Raw genomic sequence first — 13,673 nt, forward strand, 5'->3', positions numbered from 1 at the left:
TGGAATGAATTTATATTGCACACATATGGCAACACTTCTGAGACAGAGTGCCTACTCGTGGGTGCTAACACCCCTGTTTCAAAACTTGCTAAAATGAGACACAGCTTTGATCCACATTGCATCTCAAGTAATTAAACTCTCAATTTATGCAATTCTCTGCAAGCATGGCCCACTTTAGAGCCCATCCCTCTTTGGAAAAAAACCTACATTTGATAATAACAAGTTGTGTAAGTCCTCAAATCTTCGTTCGCAAAGCCCAGCCATGAAGTCCCATAGGCTGTTGCAGCTACAGAGAGAGGCAGGTCTCACCCTGCTACTAGCTGACTGCTTCCCAAGAAGTTTAATGGCTGTGACCTCACACAAAATTTCATGGTTTATAATTTAAGAAACATTCATGTACTGAAAACACAGATTAACTGAGAAGAATATTTGGGAAACTACAGGAATAAAGTAAATCACATTATTTACTGGAAAAAATAGAGAAAATTCCATCTCAATATTTAAAGAAGAGAATAACATTTGCAATTCAGAGGTAGGCAGTTACCTGGTAAAGAAAAAAATTAATAAAGGCTAAATGTTCAAACAGAGGTAGCTAACTGAAAAATAATCCTTAAGCATTCATAATTCTGAGAAAAAAAAAATCAACAAGATAGGTGAAAGTAGCCATCGGCTTTAGAGTTTCTTTCTCTAGTGTTGCCATTTAGCACCTATGGTGGCTCCTGTACTACTATACTAATTATGTCAGCTAGAAAAGTGCTCAACTACAATTTATATGGTAAAACAGATAAAGATATTCTTCAAAAACACAAATATGGACTAAACAATGTAATCAATTAAATTACTAATTACTATGGACCAAGTCACACTCTACTTGTTTGGAAACAACCTTTGTAAAACATTGCCAGTTCTCTGCTGCATGAAGCTCTGGAAAATTTATTAAAAATCAGTTTCCTGATGAAAACTGAACGTAGTAGTTATCAATTCTGGCACTCACTAGCAGGCCTCTTGGTATTAGTATGGCTGAGAGGTGCTTTAAGCAGATCACTGACTACCTAGCTATTTTTTAGGGAACTTGTAGAGTCAGCACTTGTGGATGTTCAAGAATTCATCTCAGAAGCATACAAAAACACAACATAGAGAAGTGGATCATCAGCCTTGGAAAATAAATCAATTACAGAAGAAACAAGTTACTATTTCTAAGGCAGGAGACAGCAAAGCAATCCTCTTGCAAAGAATAATGGATTATGAGTATTCTTCACCTTCAGCTGTTTTAGGGATGTATAAAATTTACTGCTCAGTAACTAACTTGCAAGGGGTTTACCTTCCATCTCACAAGCACTGAAAAAAAGTTCAACATACTCTTGCCTCCCAATGAAGGGAGAGGAAACAAAAGCTCAGCAAAAAGAGGGATCACAGATTGTAGTGGACTACTAATACTGCTTTACCTCAGCCTCCTCCCACAGAACATTTTAGGAAGGGCTAATATGTTGTTTGATAGTCTTCAAAAATATTTTGAAGCACTTTCTTACTGATGGACCGCATGAATCCATCTAATTGGTGTTCTACAAACTCAAACAGCAGTATCAAATGCTGTACTGTGTCTTTTTAGTACTGAGATGTTTCTAGCCACTGCAGAGATGAAATCACTGGACTAATGGGGCTGGAATCAGGGTGTTGGATAATGTCATCTAGGTTCCCATTCCTATGAAAGGTTGGACCAGATGATCTTTTGAACTCCATCCCTTTCAACCTGGGCTATTCTACGAATCTGATAAACAAGTAGAGATAAGTGTTTTGCTAGCACAAATTACTGAATAAACGATAACTGGGATCTCATCATATCATCATGGCTGGGCTTCACGAACGAAGATTTGGGAAGGACTCTACCCATATTTGCTACAAGCACGCTGGTGGTTAAAGAGGTCAATGCGACATAGACAAATCCGGTTGCAAACTGGGATCTAATCAGCTAACAATGGTGTGATGGCAAGTTATGTTCCCCTGTAAGGATTTGGAGGAAAAGTAACAGGTATGTGAGGTAAATGTAAAATAGATGTTGTCAGATGAGCACAGATAAAAACCTGCCCTCTAATTCAGAAGTGCAATTTTGGAGATGAAGATTTGCACAAGACATACATATATATCAATTGCAGTTTTTGAAGTTTGAGATTGTCTTATTCAGACTACTACTCAACTTGTTCCTCACAGTTTGAAGTAATTTATTGCTGCTAAAAAGGTTTGAAAATTTTGATTTAGAATATGCAGTCTTGCCATCTGTCAGGATAAAACCTTTACTTTTCCAGATTTAATGACTCTTTTATGACTTTCCTTTTGAAGTTACTGCCCCTGGTTTTCATTTAACTGACTTTATAAAAAATTGTAGGTGTAAGTTCTTTAACTCTGTTTACCTGAATTTCTAAAAAGAGTTTTGTTTATTTTTATTTTTTTAACAAGTTTTTGTTGTAGTTTGCGTGGGGAAAGAGGTCGCCTTCGTTAACAAAGAGTTTAAATGGATAACTGCATATTATTTGCTTTTCAAAAACTGTGTTACTTGGCTATAGCTCTTTGTGGTATTTACCAACATGCAGTCTGGAAGCTTTCCTTTTTTTACTTTTGTATGTAACAAAACGAATGTCTCTTTAAGCCTGGAGAAGATTCCCTAAGCATGGCTGTGGTATGCTGATACGGCACTGCATAGTCTCTTTGTACGTAACTATGAATGCTTAAACCAGCAAGAAAGCCAGTTCATCACTCGGTCTTGTGAATGCAGTTTTTTATTGTGACACAGCTGTAAGCCAAATCAAGGAAATGATCCAGGTCAAGACAAACAAAACCAGTCAACTTTTCCTGGCAAGTTTTACATGTGGACTCTTTGACTGATTCTCCTCCTGCCCTGATCAGTCACCTGAATATTTACAATGGTCCAGGTGAGGAAAGGTGAACAGAACAGCCTCAACGGTGACACAGTAGTGAAGGAACTGACTGTCAAGGTTACAAGTTTGAGATTGGAAGAGCTACAAAACCACTGTGGCAACAGTATGCTATACTTCTAATATGGCTTAAATTTAATTAACAAATAAATCATATACTTTTTAAAGTTGTTTGTTTGTTCTGCCAATTTAAGAACAGGACAAAGTGGCTCCAGGAATTGCTATTTTACATAACAGTTGTAATATTTTATATACATTGCATCTTGTTTATTGAAAAACTAACTGTCAATTTAAAATAAGAACACGGTTGTCACATAAGTCAAGAAAGGAAATCAAGAATCATTTATTGTTTTAAATTATATTAGCTGTTTAGCTATACATTGACATACAGTACTTCAGAATCTCTGGGAAAGAACTGCTCATTGTCATGCTGACTTCTCAACTCCTGCAATGATTTTATTTTTATTACTGAAGCCCTCAGTTAAAAATTGGAGAAGTGACTGGATTAACACTTTGTCTTATTAGCCCTGATGACAGCAGGTAGGCTAGAACATTGGAAAAATCAACATGGATCTTGATATCACAACCTATTTATTTGTAGCAAATTATGTCAAATCTGCTTTTGCCCTCTTAGTATATGGGAGACCACAGGTTTATACCTCTAAAATTTTCATTCAATAGAAAAAGATGGAAGGATAGGTCTTGAGGAAGTGATGCACATTTGCTTTCCTCAGCCCTTTATTTGAAGTTCCAGGAATGTATGACATGAAGTCTTCAATTTAAAAAAAAAAAATAAAAAAATCCAGGCAGCTCTTCCTTTGTGTCATCCCAGCAAGAGCGGAAGCAAAACGAAATAGAGGAAAGAGTTGGCAGACGATGAGAAGATGTGCTTATGAACAAGCAAAGATTCTGGAACAGTCACAGCGTAGACACTGCAGCAGAGGACAAAGAATAAAACAACCAGGGCACAACAGTATCTCAGAAAGGTGGTACAGTGGGAAGCACACTAGTGAGATTGTCAGTGCAGTTATGAAGATGAAACACCTCCACAAAAACACAGAAGTAGATAATATGGAAGAAGAACTTCCTCAAGCCATAGGGAAAACTGGAGTAAAGATCAGTCAGTCTTTAAGAAAGCCATCATGTCTCTCGTGTCGATTAATTCAAAGAACTTACTGGAAAGAAAGTGCTGGGATGCAGGCCCAAAATCTCGGTGTGCCTCCTGTAACTGTTTAAGGCGATCCTCTACAGACACCTACATATAAACACACATACACAAAATTTACATTGGCATTTACTTTGCAACAGCAAGACCATGATAAGAAAACCACTTGTTTACATTCATTTTTAGTGAAATTAATTTGTGTGTGTCATAGCTCTCATTTGACATCCATCTATTCACGGTTACATTTTTTTTTCCACTTGCTTAATGAAAATCCTGTTTGTATCTTGCAGTGTTCTTGTGTGAGAACTATAGATCAATAACAAACAAAAGTAGTTTCACAGTGACTATAGCCTACTGTTGAAGCTTCTGACCTCCTCCCAACCCTTCTGTTGCCCACATTTCCATAGTCAGCAGGTCTCAGTTTGATTTTATTGATCTCACAGCTGCCTTGTCAGCACAGAACCATTTTGGAAGATACAGCTTCACTTGCTGACATGACTCCACCCCCAGTTTATTAATTGAAACTGCACTAGCACACCCAGCAGTAGTTTGGTTGCTTGGTTAACTCAGTTTGAGAAGAAAGGAAAGGTCTGATATGACACATTAATAGCTTTGCCTCTCAGGAGTGACTTATTCAAAACTACTGGTCCAGGAACTGGTGCCCAGGTTTTGAAAATTCGTTCCCGCTACCCTCACTAGAAGTGTGATAAGTATTTCCTACAAAATAAAAAAGTGAGAAACGTCAAAATTGATACATGAATTTTTAACTGATGTAAGAAACTCCATTAAATCATTCACTTTGAAACTATATACGAGTTTCAACCGTAATCAGGTACATTGATTTACCTTTCGCAGACCATTTAAGCACAATAATCGTAACTATGCAATATGAATCCCTCTCATAGCATATCCTCTTCTGTTTTGTAATGTTAAATTGCTATTGCTCATACCTTGCTATAGCTCTAATAATACTTAAGACACTTAAAGTGAAATTCCCTACAGAAAGTGAACGTTCAAAGACAAAATAAAACAGCTTTCCATGAGCTGGAAACACAACAGAAGTATTTATACCAGTTTTTGGTAATACAGATTTATGTAATAAAATATACTGCTATAAGATATACAAAAAAAGCATGCAGCAATAGTTCCCACTAGTCTCCAGAGTTTAATGCAGTTTCCTGTGTGAATAAACTGCTGAAATAGCTTGAAAGGAAAAGCTTTTGGTTAAGCTGCTGAAGGAAAGACAGATCTTTCTGTTGGTTTGGTACCAACTGAGTAACACCTTAGCAATAGAAGTAATGGAACAAATGGTAATAACACATCAGAGAAGAGAAAGGACAGAGAGAACAGAGAAAAAGAAACATCCCTCCCCACACACCTACTGTACATATTCAGAAGAATACCTGTAAAAGTTTCCAACGCATGTTAAGATCATCCAGTTGACGAGACATCTTTAAGGATGGATAAAGGTCAAGTGGAGACAGCTGACTGGACAAATCATTCACTGTTTTAACTTTTAAGTTGATGGGAGCAATTTCATCTCTAAAAGCCTTAAAGAGTAAGAAACATACATTTATGTTCAAGGGATATTTAAGTAGCACAAAAGCCAGAGTAAACTCAACACAGTTCTGACCTGCCCAACATGGAAGTTTATGCTGAACAACTGGACACAAGTCAGTTCTCGGCAAAAAAAGTTCCCTCACTTCATTGTTCCTACTATATCATTCATATCCATCTTTACAGAAAAACAGTATGAAACTTGCTCAAATGCACATAAGCAAATTGTGCCCCTAAAACAATTTAAATTATTTTTTTATTGGTGCCATATGGCTTTAGAGCTTTTCATCACAAAAGAAAATACACAATGCTATATTAGGAGCTTTGGTAGCATACAGCCTGCCAAGTGTTCTCAAGAAAAAATGTGTTCAGTAGCTACAGCTTTCCAGTATTAAGCAGCTAACAAAAATTCAATTTAAAAACTATTACTGAATTAGCAAAGCATGAAGGAATTTGTCTTCTAAGGAAAAGGAGTACAATGTTTTACCTGATTAGAACCACAGAGTGAAACTATTACAAATTACTAAAAAGAAGTAAAAGGTTTATTGAATCGAACTAAATACAGTATTAAGGCAAAAGATGCATCAAATGTCTTTTTTGCTGTGAGCAGTTAAGTGTTCAATCCTATAAACAGCTTGATTGAACATCATGAAACATGCCAAAAACAACTGTTAAAAAAGCATTTTCTTTGGATAATTCAATTATTTACCTCCCTTCAAAAATCACTCTCATCAGACCCAGGAACAGAAGGAACATACAGGCAAGAAAGAAGCACTGGACTTCTGGACAGCCAGCAGGCCCCTATTAGTTCAGCAGATTTTCAGTTTTTCCATAGCAATGAAAATCTGAAAGACTTTACTTTACTCTACAGAAAAAGCCATTGAGATATGACAAATCACTTCTTAACATGAGAACAAGGAGCTATTCAGCATTAGCATCTTATTTCTTGCTTTAGTATCTCTATTAAAATATAAGAGGGAGAGGAAGACATTCATCATTCTTCTCACATCAACAGCGGTCTGGATATAACTCAGCTTTGACTGTCTTTGTTTTAAGGATTCTGGTTCCATTAACCTTGAAAGTAACAACAAAATTTTGAGAATGAGGATGCTTACACTGATATATGTGAAATAACGCAGCCCTGGGAGACCACAGGCTATATACGCATAGAGAGAATATCTGCAGAAACCTGGTTGCAGTGCATGGCCTTTCATTCTTCTAATACGAGCATCCCAAGCGGAAGACATGGATGGTCAGGTACATAACCCCAGGATCTTCTAATGTTTTGCCATATTCACCCTTAAGCTTAAAAACTGAAAAGCTGTGTTTGTGAAACAGAAGCTTAGTGATAAGTGCTAAATTTGCCCCAAACAGCAATTTTCTCTACCTATGTGTGCATACCCACATGGTCTCCTGGAATCCCTGATATTCAGGTACTTCCCTAAGCACTGTACTGTTTCCAGCCAGTTTTCCTGGATGATAGTTATCAGAAGATGTCCCTTCTTTGGGGAGCTCTGCATTACAGGGTCCCTACCCAACCCATGAAGTTAAGCAGGGGAGGGCTACTACCCATCACGAGCAGCTATGCCTTGTGATGCTGAGCCCTGCATGGGTGGCCTGGAACCTGAGTAGCAAGAACGTTATAGAGTAGTATGTGTTCTTCACTTTGAAATAATCCTGATGAGAAGCCAGGTTAAAGTAAAAGCAAGTGCAAATAGTCAGTCATACAAACTAAAATAGGTAATAGATGTGTGAACTTTATGAAAGTTAAGAAATAAATTAAAACTATGAATACATTTCTGTATGACTGAAAAAGCTCTAAATGTTTTCCTAACAAGAAAGGTATACATGATGGTCAAACAGATCTGACGGCTCACCACTACAAAAAGAAGGGGAGATACTGTCAACTGCTGGAATGACAATTGACTCAGTTCATTCATACTCCAGTGCCTGGGTACAGCTCCAAGCAAACCCAAGGCCTAACTACAGATTAGACAGTATTTAGAAGAGGAAAATATTTAATTCCTGGAACACGTTTTTTTCATTTAATGAATGTTATATTCTGTACACACCTGTAGCTTGCTGATCACATGTGCTTACACAATCCCAGCCAACAGAGTCAGTGTGGCACAGCACTGGACTTTGAGACCTCAGATATGGTCTTTAAAGAGCACTTTATACCGCACATAACAATTAAAGTACACAGTGTGTACATATCTAATGTGACTAGAGGTAGTAGAATGAAGAGGTCTGACACACACACAGGTTAAATATTTCCCAGGAGTTCCACACTTACTGTAGTTTTCTCAATGTGATCTGGTAATGAATCTATGAGCAAGTCTCCTACAGGTTTCCAGCCATTCCTCACATTTTCGGCCTCCTTCAAATCAGCATCAAGGTCATCCATGGCACACTGCAGGTCTTTCAGTTTTTCTAGTGCTTTGTCCACTTGCTTCTGCCAGATACTGGCGCTGGCATTTAGGTTCTCCCACTTCTCTTTTACCTCTGATGACTGTTTACGCATAGCTTTGGCCATCCTCATGGCTTTCTCCTCAGGGGTCAATTCTGCAAAGGGAAAGAAGAGTTACACTGTTTCCTTCTTATTCATGTCCAGTTAAACAGACAGTGAGCCTGAGATAGGTGTTCAAGACAGTCAGTAAGTCCAGTGTCAACTGACAATTTATTTCAGCAGGTATAATGTAGAAGAAAGTCTACCTTGTCATAACTGAAATAAACCTCAGTCACTCCAACTGACAAAACAAAGCTTGATCAGAAGACAGGAAACTATTCCTGACTTCCATATATTATGATATCCACAAAGCAAAAGCAGCTTACTTCTGCTTTGTCATTTTTGGAGGCACAGAGGAAGGAAATAAAAGGTCTTTTTTCCCCTACTGAAAACTGCCACAGGGAACCTGTGGACCATGTAGAACGAGCAAGAACAGTGCTTTGTTCCTGGATCATATACCACCACTTTCACCCTACTACCAGGATGTCTCTTAAAATCCACTAGCAAAATCCAAGGTCTACTGAGTATCATGTGGGGAATGGTCCTGCAGCTCTACATCCATTTTTCTGTGTTAATACCAAAGTCCTAAAGGGCTGGTTAAAATAGGTTTTCCAAATCTAAAAAGGTTCAGTGAAGCTATTGACTGAAAAAGAGTCAAGCTTATAGTTCACTATTACTGACAATTTTCAGGCTTCTGTGTCTAGATAGCACACACCTCAGCAACCATGAAAATGCCATTCAAGTTACAAAGATCACCTGCCACTGGTCTTTGCAATAAGCAAAGCTATAACAGGCATACACACAACCTCCTCAGGACATAGTCACCGGAGATGATACTGATTATTTCAGTCAATTGCTTATATTGAAATCTCCAGTCCCTGGTAAGTCTGCAAGACATCAGGTAGAACTCTACACCAGACCTCTCTGACAACAAGAACTGACAAACCTGTCAGCTGGTGACTTCTCTCGCCTCCACAAGAGGTGATTTCTGTGTATCAGTCACATAGTCTATCAATGAGAGAACATGATGTCTTTTCTGGGTCTTCAGTTTGAGACTGAGCAAGACCCAGACAGCCAGAAAGCTAAAAGAAAACCCTAAAACATCCCTAGCAGGTCCTACTGTCTACTGCTCAGAGGGTACTTTCTGAAAAAAGTCATAGGGAACTTCCTTCATCAGGGAAGAGTTGATTCAGTAATGACAAAAAACCAGCCAGTCTCATAGGATTCCCCTTCTACTTAAGAGCCTTGCAGCCTCTACAGGCACAGAAGCAGGCAGAGAAGCAAGCAGAGGAAACTCTATACAATGCAAAAAAACCAGAGAGCAAAAGAGCGGGGAGAGATGTGACATACACTGAAACTAAGCTATTTGGTCTTCTCTTTAGTCCTACATAAAACCTTTGGTAAAGGTTTATCACAGTATTCTTGTGATCAAAATTTAAGTGTTACCTATGAATAAATCATACATAATCACACAAAGATGAAAGTACCACTTCTGTCAGAAGTCAGATGACACATACAATCTTCCACTTACTGATAGACTGTCTTTAAAATCATTATAAGCTTGGACTTGCTAATGTGGTGGAGGAGCGTGAGGGGACAACATACAAAAATGGTGTGGGAAAAAACTTCTTGCTTTACAAAGACTACATGAATGTCAAAGTAAATGCACACTTATGGTTGAAAAAGTTACCTTACTATGTCTCTGGTGATGCAACTATTGTTCCATAGCACCCAACACAGAAAAGCATACTGCAAGTTATTAATACAAAATAAAACACTAGAATACATTCGATTTGTTGTTTAGAAGAGCAGGCACATTTTCCCCAGATATAAAAGTAATAGGGAGTTGTTTGGATTGAAATCAGAGTTTCTGCCCACCAATTCTATATACTTGGTCTATTTTTTCTTTTAAAGTTTTTTCAAATCTTGTTAGCCCATATTAATCTTGATAAATGCTAGACTACAAATACTAGAAGAGCAATCAACAACACAACCCAACTGCCATCTGAAAAAAGAAACCAACCAAGCAAAACACAACCCAAAATGCACATTTTGCATTATAATTGTTGATGTAGGGAGGAGAGGGCATTGCACAAGAGATCTTGCTGAGAAGTGGTTATGTAGGAGAAACAACGTACAAGGAATGGTAACCAGAGTAGACTGGAAGGCAAGGGCAATCAACAAGAGCCAGCATCACCAAAGAAGGGAGATAGACACCGAGGCTGCAGGTTGCGGTGCATGTTTTGACCTCAAAAGAGAGAGTCATTTGAAGAAAGAGTGTAGCTGAGTGGTACAAAATATATTTTGAGCTTAACAAGATATTTCAGTGATTTGTTGGGTGTCATAAGGTATCACATGAGAGCACTGCCTATGTGTACTTTGCCTGCAAAAGTAGAGATTATAGCCAGGCTTAGGGACACCACAGTGGAAAGCAGATGTTTCAGAAGAGGAACTTGGGGTGAAATAGTTTTGAAAAAAACCTACAGTGCTTAACTAGATGCAAACAGATATGAACTATGTATGTAGTTCTGGGATCTAAAGACATGGCAGTAACCTACAATTTGCAATACTGACAGATTAGAATAAAGATGAAGACCAAAGCTATGTTGTGATAAATTGCACCTTGTCTCTGGATTTACAGCATTTCCCAGTAGAATAAACTACATCATAGAACAATACAATTCTGAAATTATCTTTATCCCAAGTTTTGCAATATATTTTAGAAAAATGAAAAGAAATAAAGCTGAAGCTCTATGTAAAATCCCCTTTTAGAAAAATATTTGCTTATGTAGAGACATTAAAGAAGTTGCTACCTGAAGTAATTCTGGAATTACACACCTTTGAGAATAACAATGTAACAATAATGGATGAATGAATGAGAATCCACTTGAGTGCAGTAACAAAGGGACTGTGAACACAAGCTGTACCTAGTGGCAAAGTCTAGTATCATAGGTTATCTCACAGGTTGAGGTACCTTATGATACAGTTATAGGTTGAGGACAACCAGACCACAGGTGAAAAGCTGCAAGATAATAAATGAGGATTAGGGAGCACCTAGAGATGGAATACTTTACACAAGGTAAGGGAATACTGAGCTTCATTGAAAGGGGACAGAAAATTGCAGACCCAGTAGAGGAAGCCTCCTCTGTTGGTATCTTGAACATTTGGCTACAGGGGACATTATCGTCAGAAACTGGACTAAGTGAAATTTAGATATATGCAAAGCTGCAATCTGCCATTTTTATCCAACATCATGCAGTTTCATCATCCTTTACCTGTTATCAGAGCCAAAACCTACCAATTCTGCATAAAAGAGTAAAATGTTGCAAGGCCTGAACAGTTGTAAGCTAGATTATTAGCTGGTCTTTTTAAATGATCAGTCACTTGACAAAAAACACGCAGAAAGCTTTAGTAAGAGCTGAAAACCGTGCAAAACTCTTTGGTTGGCCTTAAAGATACCGACCACAGATTCAGTGAGTGTCTCTTGCTCTCATGGAAGCAATAAGAAAACATGTGGCTATAGCAATAAATAGATTGGATATGGCACTTGGAGACATGGTTCAGAGGTGACTATGGTGGTGCTACGTTAACAGTTGGACTAGATGATCTTGAAGGTCTCTTCCATGCTTGGTGATTCTGGGATTAGAAGAGGGGAAAAAGAGCCTGACTATATTTGTATGGCCAGCTAAAACAAGGTAGCTTTACTCATGACAGACTAGTCTCTTATTTTGGGAGGGGAAAAAGATTTGAAAATGACAGAATTGAAAACCAAAATATATTTTAAAACCATTTGTCAAATCAGTGTCATGTGCAAGGATATCTACCACATACTATATTTGAAAAATATTAATTCATTTCAAGACTGCTTTATTTCACAAAAGCCTTGGAAGTGCTTGCAAACTTGCCCTAAAAAGACATTTGCGAGGAAAATAAAGCAAAATGTGTGCCTTTATGAGCTATAAAACCATTCAGCATATATTCATTTAAGAGAAATATATTCTGTATAACTACATGTTTTCCACCATGAAAACTGAACTTATTAATGAGCAACACATTACTTTTTTTCAAGCAGAGACCACATTCTTCGAGATACTGCATAGCAAGGTCACATAGCGTAAATTGTAAATCTCGAAAAAAATTGTCTTAACAGGAAGAGTTTTCTTCTCTTAGTTTGGAGTTCATTTAACCAGTCTGTCACTACACACACTAGCAGACAGAATTCCTTTTTGCTGTGAAAAAATTTTACATAGTAGTTTTTGCTCTTTTGTTCCTACTTAATACAAAAAGTCTTTTCAATTATCAACTTGATCAGCTTCCCTCCTCCTTTTTTTAATGGTACTTGTTACATATGTTCACTTCAGCAGCTGCTCAGAAAGTAAGAACAGCCTATATTCACTGGACCATCTGTTAACCAAAGAGGAAAGATAGTAACTGACCTTGCGGTAAGGGAAAAAGAGCAGGAAAAAAAGCCTGGTTTTGTAGTGGGGGGAGAAAAAAAAAAAATCTTGATTTTAATAAGCATTTTTTGTCACAAACAAAGCACAAACAGATTTTGTGTCTCTAGTAAAGACCAAGTGCTATAGAAGGAAAACTTTCACACCTGAATTTTATAGCATATAGCTTCCCTGTGTGCCTACATACACGGAGAATACAAGTGAAGAAAATTCTTCTTGGTAAGAATTTATTTTAGACTTCTTAAAACTATTTGGCTCTAGTAGATTTCATTTTAAGCAACTGTGCTTGATCCTTTTATATGGCCTTGAACTAGTGATGCATCCTGCCAAAATTACATTAATTTCCTTTCGCTTTTGATATAGTCTTAATAAAATATAGTGGAACTGGAGATGATTTCATGTCCCTTCCCTCTGCCATTATGTCAAATGTTGTCTCTTCCTTGGTTCAACTGATCTTTGCAGCAAAAAACAATGGGTGACACAGCACTGCAATCACATTATGAAAACTTTCAGAGCATTTGAATAGGTACAATGGCACACTGTCATATTCCTAAGCAGAACCACCAAAAGCAGTGCTGTCACTGCATCATGAAGTCTTTAGCACTGCTCCAGAGAAAGTATTCTTTGGGCTTCTAACAGTTTTGACAGAAAACTTAGTTCTGATGGGATGGCAACAGAAAGTTTAAAGAATAAGCACCAATTGGTTAATGCGGAAATGCAGCAATCACACTCCAAGCACCCAACCATCCAAGCACAACTCATTATGTTGCCTTTTCCTCCTATTCAAATATCTATTGCATATTTAGTTAAAACAAGGAAAGAGCACAGTCATTTTCATTTTTGCCCATTTAGGTATTCTTCTATCAAAACTGAAAGTTCTTCAAACTAGAGAAATGTAATTAAACAAAGAGTGAATGAGGAAAGTCTCTGCAGGATAAGAGATAAATTACCTTTGGTCTACAGAAGACAGAATTGCAAAAGCAGAGTAAAGGAAACTGTTAACCTCATGTATGATGAATAATTCTGGAAAGGGCTCAGAGTATGGGCTTCAGACAAAG

General features: G+C 37.6%; 1 protein-coding gene across 8 annotated transcripts in view; it reads right to left on the bottom strand.

Annotated features, from left to right (window-relative positions):
• Positions 1–13,673, bottom strand: part of UTRN (utrophin) — a 363,103-nt gene that overhangs the window by 75,076 nt on the left and 274,354 nt on the right. For 7 of the 8 annotated variants that reach the window (XM_027631971.1, XM_027631965.1, XM_027631957.1 and 4 more), the window contains 3 exons: positions 7,949–8,217; positions 5,499–5,645; positions 4,107–4,185 (listed from right to left, as the gene is read on the bottom strand). In XM_027631971.1, the coding sequence (XP_027487772.1) occupies positions 4,107–4,185; positions 5,499–5,645; positions 7,949–8,217 (495 nt within the window). The remainder of the gene's footprint in view (positions 1–4,106; positions 4,186–5,498; positions 5,646–7,948; positions 8,218–13,673) is intronic. The other variant, XM_027631979.1, reaches the window with a different exon arrangement.

The sequence above is a fragment of the Corapipo altera genome, unplaced genomic scaffold (assembly GCF_003945725.1).
Source record: "Corapipo altera isolate COAL_440 unplaced genomic scaffold, ASM394572v1 2b, whole genome shotgun sequence".
Lineage (NCBI taxonomy): Eukaryota > Metazoa > Chordata > Aves > Passeriformes > Pipridae > Corapipo > Corapipo altera.